Raw genomic sequence first — 21674 nt, forward strand, 5'->3', positions numbered from 1 at the left:
CTCCTCTCAGTTTAGTGTCATCTGCAAACTTTCTGAGAGTGCAGTTCACACCATCCTCGAGATCATTAATGAAGATATTGAACAAAACTGGCCCCAGGACCGACCCTTGGGGCACTCCACTTGATACCGGCTGTCAACTAGACATGGAGCCATTGATCACTACCCATTGAGCCCGACGATCTAGACAGCTTTCTATCCACCTTATAGTCCATTCATCCAGCCCATACTTCCTTAACTTGCCAGCAAGAATACGGTGGGAGACCATATCAAAAGGTTTGCTAAAGTCAAGGAATAACATGTCCACTGCTTTCCCCTCATCCACCGAGCCAGTGATCTCATCATAGAAGGCAATTAGGTTAGTTAGGCATGACTTGGCTTTGGTGAATCCATGCTAACTGTTCCTGATCACTTTCCTCTCCTCTGAGTGCTTCAGAATTGATTCCTTGAGGATCCGCTCCATGATTTTTCCAGGGCCTGTGGTGAGGCTGACTGGCCTGTAGTTCCCTGGATCCTCCTTCTTCCCGTTTTTAAAGATGGGCACAACATTAGCCTTTTCCCAGTCATCCAGGACCTCCCCCGATCACAATGAGTTTTCAAAGATAATGGCCAGTGGCTCTGCAATCACATCCACCAACTCCTTTAGCACCCTCGACCCCATGGACTTGTGCTCATCCAGTTTTTCTAAATAGTCCTGAACCACTTCTTTCTCCACAGAGTTCTGGTCACCTCCTCCCCGTGCTGCCCAGTGCAGGAGTCTGGGAGCTGACCTTGTTTGTGAAGACAGAGGCAAAAAGAGCATTGAGTACATTATTTTTTTCCACGTCCTCTGTCACTGGGTTGCCTCTCTCATTTAGTAAGGGACCCACACTTTCCTTGACTTTCTTCTTGTTGCTAACATACTTGAAGAAACCCTTCTTGTTACTCTTAACATCTCTTGCTAGCTGCAATTCCAAGTGTGATTTGGCCTTCCTGATTTCACTCCTGCATGCCTGAGCAATAGTTTTATACTCCTCCCTGGTCATTTGTCCAATCTTCCACTTCTTGTAAGCTTCTTTTTTGTGGTTAAGATCAGCAAGGATTTCACTGTTATCCAAGCTGGTCGCCTGCCATATTTACTATTCTTTCTACACAACGGGATGGTTTGTTCCTGCGACCTCAACAAGGATTCTTTAAAATACAGCCAACTCTCCTGGACTCCTTTCCCCTTCATGTTATTTTCCCAGGGGATCCTGCCCATCAGTTTCCTGAGGGAGTCAAAGTCTACTTTTCTGAAGTCCAGGGTCTGTATTTTGCTGCTATCCTTTCTTCCTTGTGTCAGGATCCCGGACTTGACCATCTCATGGTCACTGCCCACCAGGTCCCCATCCATTTTTGCTTCCCCTACTAATTCTTCTCAGTTGGTGAGAAGCAGGTCAAGAAGAGCTCTGCCCCTACTTGGTTCCTCCAGCACTTGCACCAGGAAATTGTCCCCTACACTTTCCAAAAACTTCATGGACTGGAAGGTTTAGGTTTGATCTGCATTTTGTTCATTCCACATTTTTGAAAATATATTTGTGAATCGTGAGTCTACAGATATATTTCTGCAATGTCAGGAATAAGGCCCAGCAGCTGCACCTGCTCAGTCTCCTGATGCTCTAATAAGCTGGGCTATATTAGCTAGGCTGGCTGACAAATTGCCCCTCCTGATTGGCTGAGGAAGCTAGCAGGCCTGTTGTTAAACCCTGCAGTAGCTTGCTGGCTGGCTGTTCAGTGTACATGCTGTGGAGTCTCTGTTTGCTACCTAGCATTGACCCTGACCTCCATCTGGCCTTCTTCTAGTCCTCCTGTTCCAGCCTCAGAACTAGCCCTGCTCCTATCCTCCTGGACTCCAGATAATCTGGTTCTGATCTTTGATTCTGATTCCTGTCTGGCTCTGACTCTGCTTTGATCCTTGGCTCTGGCATTTGGACTCTGACTCTGATTCAGACTCCTGCTCTGACCACTAGGCCAGATCACCAATGACCTGGTCTCCTGATATGCTACTGATTCGAAACATCAGACTGGATTAATTGTGAACAAACAATTCTTACTCCCAGATTCTTGGTTACAGCTGAGGAAAGCACAGCATAGTTTAGGAGGAGTGTGAAGGTGGTGGCTTCTATGCTATCCTGATCCTAGGCCAGATCCTATGTTAGGCCAGACCCTGACATAATTTAGAGATGCCTACAGCTGGTGTGGGCAGCTGGGGATAAGCAAGGCATAAGGGTGCTTAGTTCCCTGGCCATGACTCCTCTGCTGGGATGGGTCGGTGTAAGAGAGCCATGAATACTTGATCTTGATCATCTGAGGATGCCCCTACACTGGAATAACTGGCATGCTAGTTCTGTGCCCGGACCCCACCAGGTTAGTGCTTAGACTGTAAACTCCTAAGGTAAGGGAGTCTATGTCTATGTCTATGTCTTTCTATGTAATTACACAGAATTAACACAAAATGGCTCTTGCCATAATTGGGCACTGTGAGATGATGATATAATAATAGTAATTAATAACTTACAATTGAAAACTCCTTAGCTATGTTGCTTTCAGAAATAATTGCACTGACTTGACCTGATTTCAGTGGAGTTACTTTATTCTCACTACTGTGAGAGGGGACTCAAGTCTCCCTATTTCACTGCCAGTCTTTTCTGCATAAAGACTGCAGAAGGTATTGATAGTAAGACTAATAAACACATTGCTTTTGTTTCAAAATATTAAAAGGCCTTACCTTAAAAAAAATCTGTTTTTTAGTTTAGATCTTGTCAAGATTTTCAAAAATGTTCGACACTATACAAATAATGAAGCTGTTTGTATATTTTTTTAAATGCTCTGAGATGATAATTTGCATGGCTTTGTTCTCAGCCAGGCAGAATTTCAAATATCTGAGATATTAATTAAGCCATCAGATATGGGGCTTGCAAATGCATAATAAATATGCAATATTGCACAGTGAACTTTTTGTGTAGTGAACTTCTTAAAAGTTACAAAGGCAGCTGCTATCTGTTCAATACAACGTCTTGCACACTGACAAAATTCTCCTAACAGATTTGCATTGTGAAACTTTACATTGATTATCTGTTCTCTTTGCATGCACAGAACTTCCCTAGCATATAGGCCAAACAGAATATCAGTCACAATCCACTGTGTGGATTCAGCAAGAGCCCCTAGATAGGCTGTTTATATGCTCACTGGGTGGACCAGGGCAATACGTTCTTTCCCATAGCTTCAGGGAAGGTTTAAAAAATAATTGACTCTGCGGATGTACCTATTATCCCTTTTCTGACTGTTCCTGTGTTTTGGATTGGATTCCTATTTTTAAACCTGCAAATTCAGAGGTGTTGTAGCATGCAGCTATGATGTGAAAAAACAGCTTGCAATCATCCCACTCTTACTGCCCAGCCTTTGTATCCATCCGTCAAGGACGTGCTGAAGCTTCTGCTCTCTTAGACTTCAGTTCATCACCATCAGTATTTATAGTGTCATGATAAGTTTCAGTGGTTCATAGTCAGTGCCAAAGTTCTCATTAAGAAACTATTATTTGTCTGACTCAGCTACAGTACATGGTGCACACTCCATGCCATGTGCCCGGAATATTTTTGTGACACTTTTTTAAACCTTGGGCTTATAGGTACAAACTACCTTTTAAAAACGTGTATGGATCTTTCAAAAAAAGCCTCAAATATATATAAAATCTTCATTTATTTATTATGCCCAGGTTCAATGCCAAGGCATTCAGGGTGCTGAACAGTTAAAATATAACTCCATACAAACAAAATAATTAAATATTAAAAAGCAATCTGAACAGTTCTATTATTAGAGCTGTGCTAAACTCAAGCTTTTGGAAGAAGGCACAGCAAATTTCCTTTTAGTTTCAGATTGCCTGGATTTGTGCCCTCTCGATTTCACTTTCAGTTTTCAGGTAGAAAGAAAACCTTGGTGACTGTGGCTGACTTGTTCCTTTAAGCTTCAGTTGAGCAAAACTCAGTGAAAATTGGAAAAAAAATCTTGGTTTTGGGTCAAAGCCACACATTTCTCATGGGCCCCCTTGGGGAGCAACAGAGTTAAGCATATAATATGGATTTCCAGCAGTATCCTTCCTCCTCTGGCATCTCAGGGGAGGATTTGTGGGTTTTACTCAAGACCAGGCAAAACTTTTTTTTATTAAATCATTTAATGTCTTGGTGCCTTAGTTTCTCCAGCTGTAAAATGAGAGCAGTAATATCCACCTCACAGTTGTGTTGTGAGATTTAATGTATTGATATTTTGAAGCACATTGTGGAAAGTATTATTTTGGTTCTTAAATATCATACCAATAGACTTATTAGAAAAGCCTAGTTAGATAAGGCCATGAGCCTGCAACTCACTGTAAGTGTAGACCACTGCTGGTCTGCTCATGCAATTTGGTGCAGAATCCAGACCTAAACTTGCAGATGTCAGTGCACTTGGGCCAATTTTCAGGTTCCATGCAAAATATTAATCAGTTCTGTGTTGTTTCATGCTTATTAAAACCTCTCAGACACATTCACTACACTGAAATATAAATTACAGTTTTCTATATTTAGAAATTCTTTTGGGAAGGAGAACCATTTCAAAAAGGAGAAAGTGCTTAACATTTGCATACAATTTTTCTGTCCAAAGGGGGGGAAAGCATTGAAACAATTTTCATGAAACTTTTGTTTATGTATTTACAGTACTTCTGAGCAGTGGTGAAAAGCAACATGCCATCTCAGTCCCAGTTCACAAACCCCATTCTGTTATACTACTGAGTAGTTTCTTTGCAGCTCCTCTTACATCAAAAATCAGCACAGGGATTAAATTACTTCTGCGACATGCTCTTATGCATTAAGCACACTACCTTGACAATATTAACAGGCTTACTGGGTGGATTTTTATATACAGTCTTTTATTAAGAGACAGCCAGTATACTTGCCCACTGAATTTTGCTCTCTTGTTTTGTGTACCCCATTGTTTTAGGATAGTTTTGATAGGATTGATCTGCTATGGACAAAATTGGCTTTAGGATTTGGGGTATGGTCAGTAAAATTATTTTCTTCCCCTCCAGCTTAACTGATGCTTTATATAAAACAGGCAGGGTTGGGTGACTCTCTGCTGTAGAAGTGGAGCCTAGCTGCTTGTGATGGGATCTATGCATAGTTGTCAACATATTAAAAAGAAAAAAAGTCAATTGACAATTTTTAGTGCAGTTAGAGTGTCTGGGGGCGACACAGCATAGTAAGCCTGAGTTTGTGTGACCCATGCCTGCAGACTCTGTGTTTCCAAGCCCATGTTTGAGCATCCACCGTGCATTGGAAACATGGGCCTCACAAACATGCTGGTGCATCCATACTGCATGGACCCAAGTCAGAACTTCAGTTTCTATGGGCACATACCAGAGGTAGGCAACCTATGGCATGGGTGCTGAAGGTGGCACGAGAGCTGATTTTCAGTGGAACTCACACTGCCTGGGTCCTGGCCACTGGTCTGGGGGGCTCTGCATTTTAATTTAATTTTAAATGAAGCTGCTTAAACATTTTAAAAACCTTATTGACTTTACATACAGCAATAGTTTAGTTATATATTATATACTTCTAGAAAGAGACCATCTAAAAAGGTTAACATGTATTACTGGCACGTGAAACCTTAAATCAGAGTGAATAAATGAAGACTCAGCACACTATTTCTGAAAGGTTGCCAACCCCTGGGCACATACCATCACATACCAGAGATCCTAGCACTGTATCCAGTTGTAGACTCTCTAGGGCTTTGTTCACAGTGGATTGTGGGAGAACTTGTCTGCCTGTCAACTTCTGCGGACTAAAAGGGTTGTTGAGTGGTTTTAGACTGTAAACATATCCAACCGAGCCATTTTGTGCTTGCATGCTCCCAGCAACTGGAGCCATCAGCATGGACCTAAACTGGTGGATGAACTTCTTTCCTCATGCTCTGTCCTATTTTGGGAATCAGGCAGAGCATCTGCAAGATGCTGTTGGACATTTGAGTGTCACTTTTTGACCTCTCAAAGGCACTTCTCAGAGGGGTGTGCATACCAGCTGATGCCACTCATGCCTATGCCTTAGTGGCAGATTCCCTCATGCAGACCAGGATTTCTGAAGCAGGGCCACAAGCAGAAACTAGTGGGATCACATCATCACATGGACCTGGGAAAACAAGTGGTGGATCCAGACTTTTCACGTGAAGAAGCAGATGTTGCTGGAGGTTTGTGTTCAGCTTTCCCCAGCCCTCTAGCCCCACAATATCCACTTGAGGGAGGCCATGCCAATCCAGAAATGAGTAACTATAAGAAGGTAATAACAGCCATACTGGGTCATACCAATGGTCCATCCAGCCAAGTGTTCTGTCTCTTGTCAGTTACTAATGCCAGATGCTTTAGAGGGAGTGAACTGAACAGGACAATTATCAAGTGATCCATCCCCTGTTGTCTAGTCCCAGCTTTTGGCAGTCAAAGGCTTAAGGGCACCCAGCGAATGAGGTTGCATCCCTGACCATCCTTGGCTAATATCCACTGATGGAAAAATCCTCCATGAACTCATCTAATTCTTTTTTTAACTCAGTTATACTTTTGGTCTTCACAACATCCCGTGGCAATGAGTTCCACAGGTTGACTGTGTGAAGAAGTACTTCCTCTTGTTTGTTTTTAAACCTTCTGTCTATTAACTTCATTGGGAGACCTGTGATTCTTGTGTTATGTGAAGAGGTAATCAATACTTCCTTATTCATTTTTCCCACCTCATTCATGATTTTATAGATCTCTGTAATATCCTCCCTTAATTATCCTTTCCAAGCTGAGCAGTCCCAATCTTTTTAATTTCTCCTCATATGGACAGTGTTCCATACTCCTATAGCTAAGACCCTACTTAATTTGTGATATTGCAGGTCCTGCAATATTAGGCTTCTACTACAATTGTCAGCTGAGGGGCTGACAGTGGGAGCCCTGCCATGCACAGGGCTGGTGGCTGGGGCTCCCCCTGTGAGCCTGGTGCATTAATAACTATAATAGAGTTGCAGCAAAATTGTCCAGTTATCAAAAAATTGCAGGCATAACATAATACTTGAGTGTTTATATTGTTCCACCAAATTTTTCTTAAACAAATAGGTCTTCTCTGGCTTTTCGAAATTTCCACAATTAATAAAAGACCATTACTACTTTTTTGAGATTTCCATGTCTGGCCTGCAATACATTCACAAATATTTGACAATCATCCCACGATTCAAGTAGGGCCTTACCTATAGCCATCTGCAGCTTGCTACCCCAGACTGCTACAGGTTTGTGGCTAACCAGCGTGGAATTGGCAAAACAACTATTGGGCACTTTTGTGGCAGAGGTTGGTGAGGCTATCAGGATTGTGATGTACCCAAGGTGGTGGGCATTACAAATGTTCCTGACACAATTGCTAGCTTTGAGAGAATGGACTTTACAAACTGTGCAGGGCCATTGATGGGACTCGTGCCAACAGTTTTCCCTCTGCAAGGATCACATGAAGACATAAACTTCAAAAGATACTATTATATTGTTATGCAGGCCCTCGTTGACCACAGGGGCAGATTGGTAGACACTAATGTGAGATGCACTAGCAGGATGTATGATGCCAGGGTGCTCCGGAGATTGAGACTACCTTCATGGACAAACTGGGACATATTCCCAGCAACTGACCTTGTTATAAACGGAGTTACGGTCCCCTTTTGTCATTACTAGGGCCTTACCAAATTCACGGCTGTGAAAAACATTTTACAGACCTTCAAATCAGACCTCTCCTGTGAAATCTAGAATATTGGCAGGGAGGGGTAGGGCTGGGGGTGCCCCACCTGGGAGCTCCTACTGTGCCCCAGTCTCCTGCTGCTAGTCCCCTCTGGGCCGGAGAGGGACAGGACTTCCTCTTCCCCTGCATGTCTGCTCTGAGGGGATGGAGGGGAGTGGGGAGAGATCAGACCCACTTCCAGATACCTTCCCTAGCTGCAGGTAGCTCTGGGGCTGGGTAGCAACCCTGGAGCTTCCTGCAGCCATAGGAGGTTCCCAGAGGGGTGGAATGGGGGAGGAGTTCGGGCCCTGGAGTTCCCTCCAATCAGGGCAGAGAGTTTCACTGCAGTCCCAGGCGAGGCTGAGAGCTTGACCCCACCTGGGGCCCAGCTCTCATTTCTCCCTCCATCCCCCATGGCTGGGGCCATGGAGAGCAGCGAGTGGGGGCGGATCCTCAGCCGGAAGAGCTGTGTCAGAAGGCTAGCCTCCCCCAAGGGAAGCTTCACCTGCTGCCCATGTCCACCCCCCCTCACTTCCTGCCCCCATTGCTCCACAGCCATGGGGGGAGGAGTCATTGTACAGGGAGCTGCCCTCTCTTCCAGATACATGCAATTATTAGCTTGTTTCAATAAAAATAAGAAAGGTCAAGAACAGGAGTTTTTGACTGACACTTTACTGTAGCAAATAACATTCAGGGCTCAACTCACTGATTGGTACATATGGACATTGGGGTGGTTTTATAGCATAATGATCTCAGTTGGAAACCTACGAGAAGACAAGTGAAATGACTTTAAAATGAGTGTCCAAAGGAAATCACAAACCTCTACAATAATTACTGCAGCGGACCGTGTGAAAGAACTTGGAGGTCAAATTTTGCATGCCGATGGTGACAAACTATTTTGTACAAGCGGCAGTGTTTCATTGGATCATGCATTTGGGGCAATGGTTCAGTGCCACTTTCACTCAGAAACCCATCGAAGCAGAAAGAAGGCTGCGGATAGCGCATTGCTGGGAAAAGTTTAAAAAACAAATAATTTCATCTCTTTTAAGAAGACGATAGAGAGTTATGAGACCATCATTTAGCTAGTCTGGAACTTGTGGATGCCTTTGCAAGTGTTAATATATCATTGGAAAAACTTGATTACCCAGAGCTGCATGAATTAATTCCACAAAATGTACAAAATGCCGGTTGCTTACCAAGTGTGAATAAGCTACAAGAGCTCTACCTTCCAAAGGTGTGTACCATGCATTTTGTGGAGATGAAGTCTCAAATTAACTCATGTGAGTCTTTTGCAATTATTTCAGATGAGTCCACAGATGAGCAAGACAAATATACTGCACATTCTGTTTGATTTTTTTTCTGACAAGGCCGAAGAGGTACAGACAGGAAAGCAAACAGTGCTCACCAACTGCATTTATTTTGATTCTGTTAACTACACTACAGTTTCTCACCATTTCAAACCATTTCAAAATATGGTGCGGACTTTGATGGAGTATCTGGCTTCGTAAGTGACAATGGAACTTAAATGACGACGAAATCTTTCAAATCTGTTCTCTAAGGTCTAATGCCAAATGCTGTCCATATTACATGTAATGCACATATTATTTCTTGTGGGTGATTTGTGGAATTGAAAGTTTGGTAAAGTTGATAAACTGGTCAGCTACATTAAAAAGATCTTTAAACACTGCCCTAGCTGCAAACTTTGATACAGGCAGCATATTGCAAACACGACAGAAATCGGGGAACAAAAAACTGCACTCCCTTCAGTGCCAGTAATTACTCATTGGAATTTTGGTTTCGGACTGTATAATACCATGCAGCTCACGTGAAATACTACTCTGAGTTCATCTCAGAAGAGCTGACACTGAGACAAAAAACGCAGGTTTTAACAGAACATTCAACCCTTCTAAACAATGCTCAGCTGAACGAGGAAGTTCAATTCATTGCCAAGAATGCCAGAGGACTGATGGACTTAATCACTTGGTTTGAATCTCGACATGTCACAATCCACCAAACTTACTATAAAGTAATGGTTGTACTGTTATGGGCTGAAGCACAGGCAAGCAAAAATCATCCTGACAGTGTGGAGTTAAATGCCAGTGTTCAGCAGGTGTTTTCTTGCATGGCAAAGAAGCTCAGACAACTATTGCTACAGGGAAGAATCAAGTGATGTAGCAAAAATGGCTCAAAAATTTCAACAACCTGCAGCAAGGATCCTAAAAGCTGTGCGTGTTTTTGACCCTGCACAAATGCACCTGTTCATGGTGGATTTTACCTCTCTTAATGCAATTCATGGTTTTGACAAGAATTGTAGGCTGGAGATTCCTACTTACAAAAATATCACAAAAGAGGTAGACTGTAGTAGTTTGCCTGTGCTTCAGTTTGGAACTCAGTGGAAGACAGAATTCCACACCTCACATGGCTATCTCAGTTCTGTCTGCCAGTTCCAATGAACTCCATGGATGCAGAGAGAGCTCTATCTAAATATGGAGCAGTGTTTTCAATGCAGAGACAGGGAATGAAGAAAAACACAGTCCCTGATGCTCCATGCTGACATTCAATTAATGATATTTGAAACCAGAACTTTTTTCCCCCACTTGTTTTTGTTAACTTAAGGCAGTGGTTCTCAAGTTTGAGGCTACCAATTGAGATGAGATCACAAAACCACCTCGGATGCCTATATCTACCAATCAAGGAGCTGAGCCCTGTGTGTTATTTGCTGATGTAAAGTGTCAATCAGTAAATCCTGTTACGTTCGCACGAACTTTCTTTATTTTATTGAAACAAGCTAATAATTGCATCTAGAAGGGGGGACGGTCCCTGTATAGTGACCACTCCTCCTATAGCTGCAGAGGGATGCAGACAGGAAGTGAGAGTGTGTGGGTGTGTACAGTGATTTCTGCCAGAAGAGGTACCAGAGAGCAGCTGTGCAGAGGAAGAGGAAGTCCTGTCCTTCCCCAGCCCAGCCAGGACTAGCAAGTAGGAGCCCCCAGCTGGGGCAATCTCAGCAGCATGGGGGAGATCAAACCCACCTCCACCTCCAGGAGCCTCCTCCAGCTGCAGGAAGCTCTATGGCTGTTGCCTTCAGAGCCCAGCTGAAGGCTGGCACAGAAGTGAGGGTGGCAATCCCACAACCCCCCGCACAACAGCTATGTGCCCTCACCAGAACCTCCTTTTGGGTCAGGATCTCCAGAGTTGCAACACCCTGAAATTTCAGATGTAAACTGCTGAAAATGTGAAACTGGCTAATTTTCAAATCCTATAGCCATGAAATTGACCAGAATGAACCATGAATTTGATAGGGCCCTAGTCATAACATAATATTGAACTTGCAATTATAGTCTAGTCACTAGTTCTAGTTTTTAAGTCCTTTCAGGCGGGGCAACCTGTGGAGAACATTGTTATTTTGGAGATCCGGAGATCCTCAAATGGAAGTGTGATCTTCTGCTCCAGGGCAATGGAAGACAGTCATCTGTATACTAAGACGATATTTAGATATCTAGTGACTGACCAGCACATCTCGGAATGGAGAGCGGTTGTGAGTTCTAAAAGCAGCCCGAATAAGAATGCCCTGCCCCAGAATGTAACTGACTCTCTGGACTTCCTACTCCTGTGCAAAGTTCACTTTCATCACCAGCCAGCAATGGGTGAAAACTTATAGTAATATTAACAATCCCGTTGACTGTGCTTTACTTAGTCTGGTTACTAGGCATGAGGAAACAGAGGATGAGAATGTTAAACCCTGTGGCCAAGTATTAACTACTTCTTTTGTCTTTTCTTGTCTTATTTTTTCCTTGCAAACCTTATCTGACTTTGTGTATATTTGTTAATTATGCTCAGCAAAACTCCCATTAACTTTAACAGGAGCAGGAGCAAGCCCCAAAAGAATAAACCATTGTCTCTAGTACTAAGCTTTTATGGTTTCTCAGATGCACTGTTCTGGGAAAAAGCAATTCATCAGCTTTAGAAAAGATATTTATGATGTGTCCATATAGCTACTTTGGACTTACTAATGTCCATTAGTACATACATTTAACTGATTACTTGGATCCTGATCCAAAGACCGTTAAGCCAATGAAAAGATTTCCATTGACTTCAATGGATTTTGGAGCAGGCCCTAACGGAGCAGCAAAATATGCTGTGAATAAGAATGTTTCATTCTGGGCTAAAGAAAAACAGATTTTTCCAATGCTTATTGTATTACTTTTAATACATACATTAAAAGTCTAGTAATTTAAGAAACAAATAACTTTGAAACAAATAACCATTGGCCTAAGCCAATATTCTAGAGATTTATTATTCTGTGCTGGTAGGGAAGAGTTCTACAATCAGTTCTTCCAGCCAGGCTCTTATTCCCTGAACTGGACAGGGACAGAGAGCGCACACAGCGCAAGACTGGAAGGAGTGTCTCTGTTGTTCAATATTAAATCCCTACATATATAGGACCTGATCCTGCTCTCATTGAAGGCAATGGAAAAACTCCCCTTGATTTAATGGAAAAAGTTCTAAGTTCTTAGAAAGCAGTGTTGAATGAGATTGAAGATTTCTGTCTGTCTTTCCTTACTTGGAAAGATAGTGCTATTGGGGGTATATCATAACCTAGTCCCAGATTTGGACCTTAGCGTCCAAAATATGGGAGTTAGCATGAAAACCTCCAAGCTTAGTTACCAGCTTGGACCTGGTAAAGCTGCCACCACCCAAAAAATTAGAGTGTTTTGGGGCACTCTGGTCCCCCCAAACCTTCCCTGGGAACCCCAAGACCCAAATCCCTTGAGTCTCACAACAAAGGGAAATAAACCTTTTCCCTTCCCCCCTCCAGGTGTTCCTGGAGAGATACACAGAAACAAGCTCCGTGAATCTAAACAGAGGGATTCCACCCTCCCCGTTTCCAGCCTTGGAAAACAGAAGTACCGAGAGCTAATCTCTCTTCCCCCCTCACCCAGAGGAAATGCAAAGTCAGGCTAGTAAATCTAACACACACAGATTTCCCCCTGACTTCTTCCTCCCACCAATTCCCTGGTGAGCACAGACTCAATTCCCTGGAGTTCCCCACTAAAGAAAAACTCCAACAGGTCTTAAAAAGAAAGCTTTATGTAAAAAGAAAGAAAAATACATAAAAAATGGTCTCTCTGTATTAAGGTGACAAATACAGGGTCAATTGCTTAAAAGAAATATGAATAAACAGCCTTATTCAAAAAGAATACAATTCAAAACACTCCAGCAACTACACGCATGTAAAATACAAAAAAACATATAAATCACTATCTGATCTTTTGTATTTACAACTGGGAAACAGAAGATTAGAAAGCAAGAGACAGAAATCCTCCCAAAGCCGAGAGAGAGACAGGCATAAGACCAAGAACAAAGGACTCACACACAAACTTCCCTCCACCCAGATCCGAAAAAGTCCCGTTTCCTGATTGGTCCTCTGGTCAGGTGTTTCAGATCACTTCTTTCCAGGTGAAAGAGACGTTAACCCTTAGCTATCTGTTTATGAAAGGGTAAAGGAAGGAATTAAAATTTGTGAAATTCTTAAGAATCTATCCAAGCTATGAAGGATCCCTAGATACTGAAAGAGGGGGGAAATAACAATCATTTTATCATTTAAGTGATCTTCATTAGGCTTTACTTCTCTCGCAGTTATTGGTTTCAGGCGGTCTGCAGATGCAGTCAGACATCACTGCATCAGTTTACACTTTGAAAGTTTTCTTCACAGCTGTAAGGGCCAGAGACCTACTTTCTTTTAACTAAAAGACTAGATTTTGGAGCATAAGATGGAAATCTTTACTTTAAAAAAACTGATTAGCTGTGCTGCCATGAGCTGACTCAATTCAGCCCTCCAAACAAATTTTAAGAGAACTTTAGTAAACTACTCATTTCTGAGTAGTCACTTAATTTAATCTTTTCCATTCTCCTTTAATCATGGACTCATTTTGTTAGTCATATGACTATTTCTAGAAACCCTTAACCCATTATATGGCTACTTAATGGTAAGTGGTTAGTATCTGAATTAATTATTAATAGCTGTAGTTTAGCATAAACTAGTTTAGATATATTGAAAAGTCTAAGAAATAAAAAGGAGGTAAAACTGTTTCATGCTTCAACAATGAAATCACAATTAAACAGGGTAATTTTTAACTTGCTACATGCATTGTTGAAGCAGAAATATGGGAACACTTTATGGAGGAGATATCAACTGGCTAAGAGTGTTTTCAGCTATTTCCTCTTTGAGATCCTGTTAAGAGTGATGGAAAAATTACAAGGTTTATGGATGCAGAAATGCTGGCCAGCTCAGGAACTCATCGGTCCTAGTAAAGCAGAACACTTTAAAAGACAACCTGATGGACTTCTATATTACGACATAACATCTGAGTTTAAAAAAAAAGAATCTTGTTATCCTTTTAATAGTGATATTTTGTGGGGTGTGTGTATATATCTATATATCTATATTCAATTTTTAAATGAGAATTTATGGTATATTTTGAGGAAAAATATAATACAATTTTATTACATCGGAAGAAATATATCACTGTGGCACTTCCATTTTGAAAAGCCTTCCACTCCTCTTCCCATGTGCAAACAGTTTTAGAGAATAATCAAGATGGTGGCAAGTCTATGGAATCTATTAGAGTAGAGCATAGCCTAGGCCTCACTTCTGCAACGATTTACAAATGTGCTTAACTTTAAACATGAGTAATCCCATTGAATTCAAACTGAGCCCATTATGCATGTAAATCTTTTCAGAACTGGAGCCTTACTGGAGTAAACCAAGTTAGTAATTTAGGTCCCAGCTCAGCAAAACACTTTAACACATGCTTAAGTACTTTGCTGAATAGGGCTGCTTTGCTGAATTGCAGCATTATATAATTACTAGGATCAAATAGTGGCACAGTCAACTCAGCTCTCTATTCCTTTTAAAGCAGATAAATGTAGTTCCGTGAAGTTTTCTGCACAGGGGTCTTTCAGACAGATTTTAAAAAAATGTGTGCCTAAAGCTAGTCTCTGAGTCCTATGTCTATATTTAGGCACCTAAGTGAGTAGGGAATCTCCTGGATTGAAATCTAGGTTCAGTCACCCACTTTAAAAAAAAAAATAAAAAATCTTGGATCAGAGTCCCAACTGCTGTGTGTAAACCTCAAATTCTATGGCACTTTTCATTAGAGTAAAGAAAAAGTGTGACAGAGAAGAAAGACCAATAATATAAAAGCAGCAGAGAGTCCTGTGGCACCTTATAGACTAACAGACGTTTTGGAGCATGAGCTTTCGTGGGTGAATATCCACTTTGTCAGATGCATAACAATATTATGTTAAACAAACAAGCAAATTAGAAATGTTTATGAAATTAACTAAAACTTCCCTCTTGTTTTTTCCCTTTGCTTACATTTTTCTTTGGGCAAATATAAGTTGTCGAATTTTTTTTTTTTGTTTTTTGCAGGTACCATGTGTCACATTCTTAGAAATTCAGTAGCAAAGTCTTTCTAATTTATAACAATGATTTTTATCTACAGCCCTACAGTAAAGATGTTCATGTATCTTGGCACAGGAACCATTTTCTTCCCTCATGAAAAGTGAACATTATTAATGAAAAATAGTTAATAACTTCAGATTAATAAGCACTCTTAAAACAGTAAGATTGTATTGGGCATCCAATACCTTTTTTAATGTTTCGTAAGGAATCAGGAAACCATAAACTGAGGTAATGTGTATGTTATATATTATATTGTATATGGGAGATCAATACACATTTAACAGTTCTGCCTTAAAACATTTTATTCTATACAGTAATTCACAGGTTTATCATGCCTTTCTGATGATATGCTTTAGCTAAACACTAGTTATTGCGCTCAAGAGAGGGTATATGGGTGAAATGTAATGGACTGTGATATACAGGTATTCTGACTAAATGAGCGAGTGATCCCTTTTGGCCTTAAAACTCTCCGAATCGATGCATGTGCCTCTTATGCTGCAATTTCAAAATAATGTGTTATACTTACAAGGAGTGTCACAGTTACTAGGTGAACAGTACTTCTGACCCCTCCTGATCTCTCTGAGAACACTCTCCCTCAGATTTCAAGCTGTTACCTGGCTCTGAGTAGACTCATATGATTCTCCCACTCCAATCTAGGACCTGGTCACAGTCCTCTTGTATTAACCATTTTTACCTCAGCTGGTCTGGGACTTCTGTTCTCTCTGAGAGCAATGACAATGGTAAGCAGTGACCAAACAATTTCCTTAAAGCAAAGTATCATTTATTTAGCACCAAAACATTTCAGAGAAAACCATCTTAAACAATAGAAACAGACTGTATGCATATTTTACTTTTCCCGAGGCTCACCACTCCCTGGATCTAGGAAAGACCAGCCTCTTTAGACTCGCTTGCAAAGGCTCCGTCAGCCTGTCACTTTAGACAGCTTCTGGCTTTTTAGTCCAGACTCCTAGCTCTGGCAAAACAAGGCTTGAACAAGGAGTCAGGATCCATGAAGCGAACAGCTCTCCCTAATATATTTCAAGTTTGTGCTGGGGTGTCCTTATTTTGCTCTATTGTGTAGCTTTCCTGTTTACTCTTCCCACAGCCACCTATTCAGTTTGATTAGTACAGTCATACATGGAATTTTAATAACTTGTCATAGTTATACAATAACTACCTCACTGCCTTATAATACTCATATGGGTGATCATCAGCTAGTTGTTAATTAAGCATCTCTTGGTGTGTCTCCCCAGCACACAGGCCCACTGACACCTTTTTATTATAGGATATACTCTGAGACTTATGAACATGCAGAGATATTGCCATGTTTTTCCCTTATTTGTACTTCAATACCCCATGACTTTTGGTGCCCCAATTTTCAGAGGGTCAATCAATCCCTCTCTTGCTCATTAACGCCTGTCAATTAATCACAGTAGAGGCTTGTGGTTAATATATTGCTGACATCTTATTTCACTGAAAATCTCCAACATATTTCAACTGGTCTTAACTGGGATCTTGCAGTTATTTTATTTCCCCAAACATCAGCACTTAACAAGTTATATAGTACTTAATTATTTGTCAACTTCTTTAATGCCAAAAGCCTTGTTTGGCTAAGCTAGTATCTCACAGGTCTGAGATCTGTAGGTCTTGTGTTTCAGCCCTATTTAATCTCAATATTTTATCTATAAGCTACATTGATACATGCCTGTCAGTTCTACCCCTCTGTAGTGCTTTTCCACTTATTTCTTACCTATTATTCCTCCTATTACTAATAAATTGCTCCTCCAATTCCTAAATCACATATGACCAAACACAAGCTAATTGGCTACAACTCATAAAATGGGGATGATACTTTTGTGGTTCTGGAGTTAACTGCACCTTTCATGGTCTCCTGAAAGATACCTGCTTAGGTTTTAGGCCTCTAGCCATCACCTCTTTATGTGTGGGAACCCTCATTCCTTTCCCTGCAGACCAGAGCTGTAGGGTTGCACTTCCCTTGTAATTCACTGTTCTTATCCCAGCAGGTCTGACCTAAGTGCAGCACCAGTTGTTTGGCTGCCTACCATGGACTAAGGCAGGGTTTACCATTGACCAGACAGCCTCCAGAAAGCATCTTAGATTTAGGACAAAATCATTCAGAAAAAAATAACATCAAAACAATAGCCCACACACACACACTAAGCATCATTCGTCTTCCATATGGTTAAAGTCTCATGCCCGTTTGAGGGACCTGAGTCAGTTCAGGATGACACTTTATACAGATTGGGAGCCTTTGTTCTCCCAGGTCTCCTGAAGCAGTTGAAACCAGTCAATGCCCCTTTCCCCAGAAGGCTAAGCTTCAAAGAACTACTCACATAAGTAAGGCAAATGGGGGTAATTGCTCTTTAAATGTAACAATTCCTTAGTGTATGAGACTGCATAACTGGGATTGGGACACTGCATTGAACACGTGACCAGCTAGCGATTCCAGATTCCACAGGAAATGCCTCTAATAAAAACAGGAATATATAGATACAGAAACACTTATTGATACAAAAGGATATTATCTGTGTCCATAGTGATCCACATATCATATAGTGTATTAGTCTTTGAAGATTTCCAGGCCTCCAAAGTCTCGCATCTCTTACAGATATAATTTAGATATTTTTTTCACATCTTAGCTCATAGAGCAGAGAAGATCACAAAAGAAACATAAGGCTTAATTAATGCTTATAAAGTGCTTTTAAATCCTCAGATGAGAAATGCTCCTAAGCGTAAAGTTAGTATTTTCCTGAATGTGTTTTCTCTCCTTTTTTCTAAGGTGAGTAAAATAGCATCAACTGTTTTTCTTTCCATTATCGTCATCATCATCACCACCAGCAAAGCTGAGTGAAAGATTTGGGGCCTGATTCTCCATTGTTTTGTTCTTTGGGAAATCATTTATCTCTCTGTACAAAGTGAATATAAAATGCAACCAGATCAAAATGATAATGTTTTACACCCACTGTGCATATCTGTAGATGACTACATAAGGTGCAAGGCAGTGTGGAGAATCTGGATGGATAGATAGAAGTGGACTCCCTGAGTTTTGTATGGTGCCATGCATGTTTATGGTGTTATCCAAATAAGAATCAAACTGTTTAATATTAGAGTCCAATCCAACTCCTATTGAAGTTTATGGGAATCTTTTCCCTGCACATACCGAAGTCAAAGGGGGCTACCTGTGCCTAAGGATGACACACTCAAGGCCTAATTCGAAGTGATTTCCTCCCGTGAGCCTAAACATCTCTTCACTTTGGCAGTTTGTCTTGATCATTCAGATTGATCTGTGCAGGCCCAGCGTGGTTTATATGACTACATGATACAAACGAAACCTTGACAGCTGAGGCGGCACAGGGGCTGAGACTGAACGCCAGGAGCCAGGCTGGCTGGATTCTGTTTCCGGCTCTGCACTGACTCGCTGGGGAGCTTGGGCAGGTCCCTTCTCCGTGCCTCAGTTTCCCGTGTGTAAGAGCGGGCGGGGAAGGCGAGTTGCAAGCCTGGGGCGTGCTGGGAGCGGTTCCCCAGCACAGCCGCTGTGTAACTTGGCCGAGGTGCTTGTGATGAACTAACAGGCGCGCAGAGCGTTTCCCAGGTGCTGATCTGAACCCAGCCCGGACAGGACAGGAGCAGCCAGTGCGTGGCCGGGCACCGCAGGCACGGAGCAGGGGCCCGAGCCCGCCCAGACACCGGCACGGCAGCGGCGCTCATGGCCTCCGGGCCGGGGCAGGGAGGCGCTGCCCCTGCGCTGCGCGGGGCGGCTGGGCTCAGCGGTGCCTGGCGCTCGCAGGGAGCGGGCGAGCCGCGGCGGCGCTTCCGCAGGGCGGCCCGAGTCCTGGCGCATCTCTGCGGACTGAGCTTGTGGCGGAAAAGGTGCGTGGGACAGGGCGGCGGCGGGGCTCGTAGTCGTTCTCGGGCCCTGTAGCGTATTAAACTGCTCCGCGAGGAATGTGCTACCGGCAGCAGTTACAGCTCCGCAACGGAGTGTAAGAAACTGCTATTACAGTAAACCGGTATCTGATGGAGCACCTGCCTGCAGGTAGCAGTTTCTCGCGCTATACTCTATGTGATATTGCTGCATGTAGAAATGTGCTATCTGGAGCAGTTATTTATACATATAGATTGTAAGAAGCAGCTTTTGTAAAAGGATGCTACTGCCTTCATAGGTCATGTTTTCTAGACCTTAATTTTTTTTCCTCTTCTCTGGACTCTCTCCAATTTGTCCACATCTTTCCTGAAATGTGGCCCCCAGAACTGGACACAATACTCCAGTTGAGGCCTAATCAGCGAAGAGTAGAGCGGATATCCCAGAGTGATGTTCTGGGTTTTTTTGCATAGATCCCTTTCCAGAGTACTCGTATTCAGCTTGTGGTCCAGATCCCTCTCCGCAGTACTCCTTCCTGGGCAGTCATTTCCCATTTCATGTGCGTGCAGCTCGTTATCATTCACAAACTTTATAATTGTACTCTGTACGCCATTATCTCAATCACTGATTAAGATTTGGAATAGAAACCTATCCAGAACTGATTCCTGGAGAACCCGACTTGTTATGCCCTTTCAGCCTGACTCAGTCCTTTCAATCTGTGAATCATTGATAACTAGTTGGAAAACAGTTCCGACCATAGTTTTGCACCCATCTTATTTTAGCTCCATTTAGGTTGCATTTCCATAGTTTGTTTATGAGATGGTCATGGGAGACAGTATCAAAAGCCTTACTAAAGGCAAGATAGACCTGTCCTGCAGATAGCATTTTCACGTATATACATGTGTAAGAAACTGCAGTCTGTAGGGATGTGCTATCTGTAACACTACAATCTGATGAAGCTAATTCCTACAGATAGCAGTTTTCCCCATATGTGAGACTGCTATCTGTAGCAATTAGCAACCTGTAGCAGAGAGATAATGAATTCTTTCCATTAGCAGTTCCTGAGAGCTGCGAAGGGCCATATTTGTGGACTCTCAGGTAAACAGTGTCTCGTGACCAGCTAGTGGCTTTCCCTTACAAGCCTCAACGCATACTTTGAAAACCCCTGGCCTAGCACAATAAGCAAACCTACCCTGCTATTTTCATTAAGAGCAAAATAAACTAATGCTGAATGCTGCAGTGAGGATGACCAGATGTTCCAATTTTATAGGGACAATCCCGATTTTTGGGTCTTTTTCTTATATAGGCTCCTATTACCCCCCACCCCATCCTGATTTTTCACACTTGCTGTCTGACCACCCTAATTGCAGCTAACAGAATGTGTTAGAACTAGAGGTCACCAAATGTAATTAATAGGCAGCAGGTTTAAAACAAATAAAAGGAAGTTCTTCTTCACACAGCGCACAGTCAACCTGTGGAACTCCTTACCTGAGGAAGTTGTGAAGGCTAGGACTATAACAGCATTTAAAAGAGAAGTGGATAAATTCATGATGGTTAAGTCCATTAATGGCTATGAGCCAGGATGAGTAAGGAATGGCGTCCCTAGCCTCTGTTTGTCAGAGGATGGAGATGGATGGCAGGAGAGAGATCACTTGATCATTGCCTGTTAGCTTCACTCCCTCTGGGGCACCTGGCATTGGCCACTGTCTGTAGACAGATACTGGGCTAGATGGACCTTTGGTCTGACCCGGTACGGCCGTTCTTATGTAAACAAGTATCACACAGATCTCTCTCGTTAGAAGAGCTTTCTGCTAAACTCTGCACATGCTCAGCCCAATCATACTCCCTACCTTCATCTGGCTTCTCTCACTCAGCACAAAACAAAATACACACAAGATGACATTTGGAAAGATGAGAGTTTCAGTTGATGAACCTGCCAGATAATTGCTGCTGCTGCTGGAAATGTAGCAGGGGAATACACCAGAGATATTACACTGATCAGGCCTTTTGAGAATTTACCAGGGAAATCCAGAAATTTTGTAATTCAGGTTTCTGAAGAAAAGTACAGGGAAATGAGAGCCAGGATTTCCACTGACTTGCTGTGTAACCTTTGGCAAGTTACATCACCTTGTGTGCCTCCAGTTTGTCCTCTCAACTTTTTCCTGCCCTGTTAACTCAAGAGTAAATAGGCCAGCTACAATTCTGATTTCAGCAGCAGATCTTTTCACTCCTCTGGATCTATCACCAGGTGTTAGATAGAAGTTGTTGTGCCTCTCACCTCTCTTGTGGTGTAGTGTACAAAAGAGATAGATAAATGATTTTTGCAAACAAACATTCAATTCCTACATAGAAACTATTGACATGCTTGATAAATGGAAGTGTGTCAACAAATTCCTTTAAAAACAACTGTGTGGTAAGCAACACCTTTGAGAAACCACTCTCTGTTTTCATCATCCTCTGTAACCATGTCATCAAAATCACCTGGATGACTGCTTGAAACTCTTGACACTACACAGTCCTCATTTTCCATGTGTGTGACCTCCACTTGGCT

The 21674-nt window shown here is 42.2% G+C and overlaps 2 protein-coding genes across 3 annotated transcripts in view; both read left to right on the top strand.

Annotated features, from left to right (window-relative positions):
• The window catches only part of LOC127048325 (uncharacterized), a 172382-nt gene that overhangs the window by 97751 nt on the left and 52957 nt on the right, over positions 1-21674 (top strand). The gene's annotated exons all lie outside the window — the stretch shown is intronic.
• Positions 18968-21674, top strand: part of LOC127047392 (uncharacterized) — a 96132-nt gene continuing 93425 nt past the window's right edge. The window contains exon 1 of the mRNA XM_050945507.1: positions 18968-19131. Within this exon, the coding sequence (XP_050801464.1) occupies positions 18968-19131 (164 nt within the window). The remainder of the gene's footprint in view (positions 19132-21674) is intronic.

This window comes from Gopherus flavomarginatus, chromosome 3 (assembly GCF_025201925.1).
Source record: "Gopherus flavomarginatus isolate rGopFla2 chromosome 3, rGopFla2.mat.asm, whole genome shotgun sequence".
NCBI lineage: Eukaryota > Metazoa > Chordata > Testudines > Testudinidae > Gopherus > Gopherus flavomarginatus.